The 9397-nt window shown below is 35.9% G+C and overlaps 1 protein-coding gene across 1 annotated transcript; it reads left to right on the forward strand.

The window, feature by feature from the left end:
- The first annotated feature begins 888 nt into the window (after positions 1–888).
- Positions 889–3546, forward strand: LOC135081861 (cytochrome P450 6B2-like). The gene is made up of 2 exons (XM_063976644.1): positions 889–2324; positions 2883–3546. The coding sequence occupies exons 1-2, from the start codon at positions 962–964 to the stop codon at positions 3074–3076; spliced, it is 1557 nt and encodes a 518-aa protein (XP_063832714.1). The 5' UTR covers positions 889–961; the 3' UTR covers positions 3077–3546.
- Positions 3547–9397: the final 5851 nt, after the last annotated feature.

Here is a 9397-nt window from a genome sequence, read left to right on the forward strand (position 1 = left end):
ATGATGTTCCTAAACTGATTTATTTAAAAGGTTTTATGTGTAGGCCTTATTCGAACACGGTGTTTTAATAAGCCCTATACAAAAAAAATGTATTGTTTGTTTTTGATATTATTTTTGATAATTTAAGTCAAAAATCATTACTTTGTTACTAGGAATATATAATTTTATCTATAATTTATGTATTATTCTTAATAAGTGGAATTTAAGTTTATCTAGAGATATACAGTATCTTTCTGTTTACTTGGTATGTAAAATTTTGATAACGCAAACAAATCGACGTGTTTAATGTTATAAGACCGCATTTTGTTAAATACAGCCTCAATTTTAAGGTCTACAGGCATTTGAATCATATAGGCCTTATTCCGTGTAGGTGATTTATTAAAGCCAAAATCAGTGGTTTCGTAATTTGCTTATTTTGAATAGATTTAGTTAAAAATTGTGTTATTTTTTGTAATATTGCTAAAATTAAAGGATGGAAGAAGTTAATTAACCTTGTTTTTGTTGACTGGCGTTAATATTTATTGAAATATAAGCGTTTAAAATTAGGTAGGCCTTATTTGTATCAAGTACCTTAATATTATAAATGCGAAAGTTTCTAAGGGTGTATGGATGTATGAATTTGTTTGTTACTCTTTCACGCAAAAACTACTGAACGAATTTTGATGAAACTTTACAGTATTATTCGTTTATACATCAAAATAATATAATACATTATTATTATGCTATAATTTAAAATGATCTGTGAAATATTTAGTTTCTCGCGGGTGAAGCCGTGGGCAAAAGCTACATTATTATAATCTCTTAGTTTGTTTAGACAAAACCTGTTCTGTGGCATTATCATGCAAAACAAGCTGTATCTACTTACCTCTGATATACAAATATTTATCATGAGTTAGCGCGGAGTGCGGACCAGTTGCGCCCGAGCGTCGTGCGCGATACCTTCTTTGTCATTTGTGTAAAAATGTTCGCGCTCATTTTACTCGCCGTGGTACTAGTAGTAATTTACCTTTATAACACTAGAACATTCAGTTATTGGGCTAAAAAAGGAGTGAAATATGAAAAGCCAGTGGTTCTTTTCGGGAACAATTCCAAAAACTTCCTTATGCAGCGGAGCAGGAGCCAGATGGTCGAAGAATGGTACTGGAAGTATCCAGATGAGAGAGCCGTCGGATACTACAGGTCAACTACGCCCGAGCTTATAGTGAGAGATCCGGAGCTCGTAAAGGAGGTATTAATATCTGGATTCTCCCACTTCTATGCCCGTGGATTTCATCCATATCCAAAAGTAATTGAGCCTGTGATGCGTAATTTGTTCATAGTCGAAGGAGATCTTTGGAAGATGTTGAGGCAAAGAATGACACCGGCGTTTACTAGCGGGAAGCTGAAAGCTATGTTTCCTATGATAGTGGAAAGAGCTGAAAAATTACAGATAAAGGCTTTAGCTGCATCTAAAAGTGGCGCACCCATCGATGCCAGGGACCTTATGGCCCGGTTCACCACCGACTTCATCGGGTGCTGCGGGTTCGGTCTTGATGGGAATTCCTTAAACGAGGAAGACTCTGATTTCCGCAGACTTGGCTTCGATGTATTCAACGTTACATTCAGAGACTTCGTCGTTGGAGTACTGAAAGAAGTGTTCCCCGCACTTTGTCAAAACTTAAAATTGTTTGCCAGAGTTGAGGACAGAATATTCAACCTCGTGAATCAAGTTCAGGAAAGTAGAGGCTACAAGCCATCGGGCAGGGGTGATTTCATAGATTTGCTTCTAGAATATAAAGAAAAAGGACCGATTACGATAGAATCGATTGAGAAATTTTTACCAGATGGTACCCCCGAAAAGGTTACCATGGAGCTTGATAATGTCTTGGTAGTGGCGCAAGTGTTTTTGTTTTTCGCGGCCGGGTTCGAGACATCTTCATCGACTACAAGCTACACTCTCCACCAGCTTGCTTATAACCCTGAAGTTCAGAAGAAAGTGCAAAAAGAAATTGATGAAGTTCTAGCTAAACATAACAATAAATTGACTTACGATGCTGTCAAAGACATGACGTACCTGGACTGGGCTTTTAGAGAAAGCATGCGAATGTTCCCAGCCTTAGGGTATCTGTTAAGAGATTGCGTTCGGCAATATACATTCAAAAATATGGATTTGACCGTAGACCCTGGTGTGAAGATGTTGGTGCCCGTGACAGCACTGCACATGGACCCCAAATATTGGGACAACCCCAAAGAATTCCGACCCGAAAGGCACCATCCAGATGAATTTACTTCCAAACAGAAAGCAGTATTCTTCCCATTTGGAGAAGGACCTCGTAACTGCATCGGTAAGTTATTTTTATGAAATTGTAATAAAACCAAAACAAATTTGATAATAACTCCTAACCCGCCTTCAATATTCTAATGATAATTTTCTTCAATGCCATTATCATTTTGTAGTACAGATTCGGTCGGCCGTTTGGTGTAGTGGTTCAGAACGGACTACTATGCCGAGAGGTCCCGGGTTCGATTCCCGGCCGGGCAGAAATTGAATTGATGAATTTTAATTTCTGTGACGGGTCTGGGTGTTACTATGTATAATATGTATGTATTTTAAAAAAAAAGTATATAAGTAGTGTATCCGTCAAGCTAGCACCCATAACACAAGCATTAAGTTGCTTACTTTGGGGCTAGCTGGCGCTGTGTGAAATTGTCCAAAGATTTATTTATTTATTTATTTATTTATTCGTACGAATGTTGGAAACTAGTAGTCAAAGTTCGGGCTCAATAACTATTATGTATTATTAAGAAGCCATGTCTCTAGCCACTACTGGCTGATGATGGTGAAGCAGAAAGCCACAAAACGTTAGTAAACTCAGCTGTTCACCGCCATACTGTGACCGCAGGTACTCGCCTGGGCCAGATGCAGTCGCTCGCGGGACTGGCGGCCATCTTGTCCCGGTTCAGCGTGGAGCCGGCCCCGGGAAGCGTGCGGTTCCCGCAGGCCGACCCTACGTCAGACATCGTGCAGAGCCCCAAGGGCGGGAAGTTGCCCTTGATATTTAAAGACAGGAAAGCGTCGGCTGTGAATGGATTCTAAGATGTGAAAATATAGCGCACTTTAAGGCTGGTTTTAGAGTCACGCTGACCCACGCTGACCGTCAGCGCTGACAGCCGAAATGTATGAAGCGTCGGCGCGGAGCGATCAGCGTCACTCAGGAACGTTCCCTTCAATTACATACAATATTGATCTGCGCGATTCTAAAACCCGCCTAAAACGTTGTTAATTTTTAATGTTTTTTTATATTAGGACTTGCCATTTTCGGCGGTAATACGGGAATTGTCGTAATTAATTGTGGTTTTCTGAATAAAGAAATAAAATAATACTTATAATAGCTTCAAAAAAATGTGCAAAGTAAATACACTATTGTGCAAGAAAATTTTTTTTTATTACTTTGATTATAATTTGGATCTATCATTAGCGAATTTATGTAGTGAAAGCTTGTGTGGACATTTGTTACTTTTTGACGCAAACACTACTAGACGGATTTAAATAAAACTTTAAAGTACTTTTATTTATTTATTATCAGAAAATATTGCAATCACAGGTCGTAATCAGGAACGGTAATGGACTACAACGCTAATTCCGGATATGAGTTATCATCTAAGTAGTAGGTATGATAGCATATTATGACAATCATCATGATTGTATGAGTATTACATAATATCAAGTACCTACTCATAAAATGTGATAACGGACAAAAACATATTATGTGTGATAAATGAAACTAAATTAAATAACAGAAGTAAGTCTTAGGCTGAGTTCCACCACCTAACTTTAACGGTAACTATGACGATAACCGGTGCTTTTTGTATGGATTTTGACAGATTATTGACGTTTGTCAAAGTTAAAGTAAGATGGTGCAACCCAGCCTTATTTGCTATACTATTAAGTACTAGCTTTCCGCTCGCGTGAAATTTTGTCTGTAACAGAAAAACTATCCTATGTCCTTTCCTGGGACTCAAACTATCTTTATGCCAAATTTCATTAAAATCAGTGGTTTAGGCGTGAAAGCGACACAGACAGAGTTACTTTCGCATTTTTAATATTAGTATAGATTCTGTGGTCTTATAGTGGTCGTTCATATTATACTAATATGTGCATATCTACTTATATTTAAGGAAATAAATTATTCTCAAGGTTGAAATCATTTGGCACGTAATGTGACCGTGTCGTTTTACCTACTTTACAAGTCAAATTGGTCATTTGGTAAAGCTTTATGTCTTAGCTTTGCGAATGTGCTTCCGGGTTTATTGCCAGGTCAGGTGCATTTAAACTTTTTTGTAAATTAATTGTTTACCAACTCCTACCTTAGTCCCGGTTGTTGGACTAGTCGTGATAGTAAAATTTTGTAGGAGGAAGTTCTTTTTTTTTTTTTAGATCTTGATGCAGAGCGCAATAACCTAAGAATTGTAATAAAAACTATTAGGTACCAATGGTATGGTATAGAAAGGAATAGATCAGATTTTTCTCGGATTTGCCTTGCAACAATAAAATCTAGTTCTGGTTTCAAGTCGAGATACATCACCTAAAAGTTAACTTATCTGATCCTGTATCACTTAACTGTAGTTCCTAGAGTGTAGTTCCTGCCTTTTCAACTATTTTTAAAGCTGGGTGTTATCGTCATCACTTTTTCACGATATTTTCACTCGGATAAAAATTTTATGATATTTTTCATCAGAATTCTGCTTGTATTTATATGACTTCTTTTTTTAAATCAACATTTACGCATGATCTACACGAATATTATAAAACTGAATAGTTTGTTTATTGTTTGTTTGCTTGAAGGTGCTTATTTCAGGTACTACTGGTCTGATTTAAAAAATTATGTTAGTGTTGGATAGCCTATTTATCCAGGAAGGCTTTAACTAATAAACCATCATCCTACAGCCAATAGGGGCGGAGCAGTAAAGATAAATGTTGCAAAAACGGGAAATATTGTTCTATTTTCATGCGTACGAAGTCGCGGGTGCAGCTAGTACCTTTATGATCGTAAGTATCGGCACACGCAGCCTTCGACGTACGTTCGCGGCGGTTCCGGCAGGTGTCTACTATCGGGCCTATCGGGCGCGTCCGACGGCCGCTATGAAAGCTCGCGTGCGTCTAACCATTCTTTGTCTTCTATAAATAAGATTAGAAGACCATTGTTTGGCTGACAGTGCGAAAGATATCAGACTTATTTTGAAGCAGTTTAAGGCCCAGAACAGACGGTGAAACGAAACTGCAATTTTCTGATGATTCTTATGATTGAAACTGAAACTGAAAGTTTCAAACTGGTCGCGTCATGTGTGGTCTCTCAATGGAGTTGCAATTTCGTTGCAGTTGCGTTTCACCGTCTGTTCTGGGCCTAAAGGTACTTAGTTATTTAATTTTTAGCGTTAAGAGTCGCATCTCAAACTTATTTGAAAATTATAAATAACTTGAAAAAATCGAACTGCCTAAGGCGGGAATTGAACCCACGATTGAACTAAAGGTACTTGTCGCTGCCCTTTTTACCCGACTACGACAGAAGGAGGATTGACTATTGAGGATAAACTTTTGCGACTGAGGTGGTAGTCTCACAGACACCGGAGAACATATTTGATGTTGCCATTTTGTCATATGGCGTTAAATTCTGTCCCGCTCTGTACCTTCCTAGAATGGAACAAGAAAGCGGACAGTAAGTGTTGTTATAAAGCATTGAACATAATAAAACAACAAAATAAAATAGTGATAGATTTTCAATATTATAAACAATTGAAAAAAATTACGACTGACAAACACCTCCTCAGTAGAATGTTAACAATAAATTTCACCTCAGTCGCAGAAGGTTAATAAATATTATTACTTATTGTTGTTCTCGTAGTAAGTAAACTTAGAAAAACAATACCTTCGGAATGATGTAAATTATAATTGGCTATTTCCCGGTTGTTGTATAATTAACCTAAGAGTATAATTAAATATATTTTATATAGCTGACCCCGCGAACTCTGTTCCGCCTTAAAGGCAATAAATAAGCCATCGCAATTTTTCCTTATTGCTCACCGTTTAGACCTGGACTACGACAAACATTTTAAAACCAAAATCAGCTCAATCGGCCCAGCCGTTCTCGATTTTTAATCAGAGTAACGAACAACAATTCATTTTTATTTACCTATATAGATTATATTACTTTGCTTTTAATAGCATTTATTAGATATTGTGTAATAACATAAATAGATCTTGTTTTACATAATATACGTTCTACCTCAAGGTTAGAAAAACTAGCTACATACCTAAGTATTTACATAAATAGGTAGGTAATAATGGTTAATAAACAATTTTAATTTAATCTGAATTTAATAGATATTTACCTACTTATGTTTCAATTAAGCTCACGTTTATTATAATTTAATAATACGTCTATACACGTGTACGTAGTAATGATAAAAACAGTATGTAATAAGTAGATGTTCTACAAAAAAAAATCCATCGCACGTTCAACAAATATACTTTATAATATTATTGCAAAATAACACGAGCTAATTCCATCAGCCCCCATCCATCATTATGGAACCAGACACAGGTTAGCGTACCATCCTCCAGCATCGACATTCCACCTGCTCGCACTGAGCGTTTCGATAATTTAGTTTGTCACAGATCGTCATAAATTGTAGCCTATATTTTATTCTGGGTTATAAACAACTAGCAATCCGCCTGCGGCTTCGCCCGCGTGGACTCTAAAAAACCCAAATATTTTACGGAACTCTTTTTTTTAAATATGCATATGTTACTCGTGGATAATGTAAATTTCGAATGGTGAAAGAATTTGTAAAAACGGTCCAGTAGTTTTTGAGCCTATTCATTTAACCAAACAAACAAAGTTTTTCTCTTTATAATATTAGTGTAGATAATACTGTAAAGTTTCATAAAAATCCATTCAGTACTTTTTGCGTGAAAGAGTAACAAACGTCCAGACATCATGACATGACTTTGGCATTTTTTTTTTATAATATTAGTAAGATATTTATTTATTAGCAGACGTTATTGCACCGTAGGTGCGATATTTTGGCCTTAGCTTAATAATCAGAGCAAGCGAAAGATCGTAGGTTCATGACCTTTGTGATTCAAACATTTTTGTTTTCAATTGATTGTCTTGAGTGATAAAATATTTACTTATTGCTATGTTTTTATAGATGACTTTTATGTGATATTCATGCACACTATACTTCTATTCACACGTCTCTAACTTATCGTTTCATCGCAATGCGCTTGATCGCTAGCGCGATGGCGGCGGCCATTGCTTCCGCGCGTGCGCATTGTTGGTATTAGAACAGATATGACGCAATAAAAAATTATATTCACACGAGTAAATGAGAAAACTGATAAAAAATATAAGAATACTAAGCCGAGATGTCTCGTTGATACATTAATACATCCATTGCATTAAACGTTAGCAGTTTTCACTCCAAAATTTTCAATATTCTGAAACTTGGTGAAAATTTCTAAGTGTCTAACTAAACCCATTGTAATAAAGGTAAATTATATAAACAGAATGTCTAGATTTACAATTCCAATCTCAAGTACACAAACCATTAATTCCACCAAAGCATTAATAGCATTCAAATCGCATGTTTTACAACCATAAGCTTTCCGCAACTCGCAGCAATCGAGTAATCGAGTCTCGGACAGCACTCACTTCCGCGTATCGATTGTCCATTCAGCTGTCAACTTACCCAATTGCTATTCAATCGGTGACGTGCTCGATCGTAGACCAACAGTTGTCAATTGGATTAGGTCTGCCGCAAGCTATTGATATTGTTTGTTGATTTTGATAATAATGTCACATTTTAAATGAATAATGTTAATTGTATACAAGTATTGAATAAAATTACTAAAAATCACACTAGATAAAATTAATACAAAAATGAACGTAAAAAAACGCGATTAAAAATTTTGCATCCATCAAATAACTATCACTTTAAAACCAAATCCTCAATTCATAATTATGTTTACGTTAGAAATATTCGTGTCTATTTACGTATTTCTTTATCTTTATTGCGCCAAAGACTGTGGTTTTAAAACTGATTTTATTATGTCTAAAGTGATCGCAATGCGTTTATTATCACGAATCATAGATAGTGCTCCAAGGCCATCGAAATTAATTTTCATTAACACTGTAGCTTGTAGGTACTATGTTCCTTTTACTAAAAAGATCGTGCACGTGTGTGTATCACACACATCACATTGCTTAACGCTAAAATTTCAAATCTTCAGCCAATGCAAATCCAAAGACGGTCATAGAGTAAAAAGGGAAAGGGTCTAGAATTTCGAAATTTGGAAGAATTCGTGGAGGAGTGCTAGATATTGGAGATCTTTGTGGTACAGCTCGATAGCAGAAAGGATACACAATTGTGTTAAAAATATGAACTGCAATAGAAACATTCGCAGTGGGCCTAACTAATCGCTAATGCTCGTTAAGCAATCCAGTGGCGGTTGGTGTGAGCCCACAATTTGCGTGATGGAACCACTTTATCGACGCACCCATACAAATATACAGGGCTGTCGAAAGTATTAACTACCTTATTCAATAACTATTTCCCGTAAAAGATACTTACTGCTGCTTAAAAAGGTTACGTTATAATTTATTGTAAAATAATTTACGAGTATCTCTAAGCTGTCTCGGCTTATACTGAAGTTTTTGTGTATTTCTAACTTGTTTATTCTCTAAAATTAAATAGCAAATGAAATTAAGTAACTAAACTTATCATCATTTAAAATCAATCAATAAGCATTCTGTCTTTAAAATGATATCAGTATTTATATCCATAATAATTCAAAAGATATTTATAACGAAACCTGTTCCAACGGATCAAAGCCTCCGAGTTTCGCAACAACAATATTGACATGAAAAGCTGAACTTTATGGGGACCTCATTTCCGTACAGCCTGCTGTTTGGAGTCATTTGCTGCTTCCAAGTTACAAAAGTATTGCTTATCATTGATTGATTTGTGAGATTTGTTTTGAAAATTCTGCCCGTTTCCTTTGATTTATTTGTCACTTTTTTTTTAATAATCAGGATTTTTTTACTGAAAGTGGCTAATGTTTCTTTTTATTTACTCCAGGGACGTAGAATGGCTAAATAAGGTTAAAGAATAAGGCCGTCCTATGGTGTACAAGTAGATAAGTTGCTATTCATCTTGTCAATGGTTCACCAGCTGTAAATGGAAACGGTTATAATAATCGTTTCCCACAGTTACACTATAATAAAAATAGATGCAGTAGGATATGACCTCATAAAACCATATGCAGTAGGATACACACTACACATTGTACAAATGCGCATGTGTTCAAAAATTAAATTAAATTAAAGTTGCAATTAATTGTTGATTTAGCTAAGAA

The sequence above is a fragment of the Ostrinia nubilalis genome, chromosome 20 (genome assembly GCF_963855985.1).
Source record: "Ostrinia nubilalis chromosome 20, ilOstNubi1.1, whole genome shotgun sequence".
In the NCBI taxonomy this organism is placed as follows: domain Eukaryota; kingdom Metazoa; phylum Arthropoda; class Insecta; order Lepidoptera; family Crambidae; genus Ostrinia; species Ostrinia nubilalis.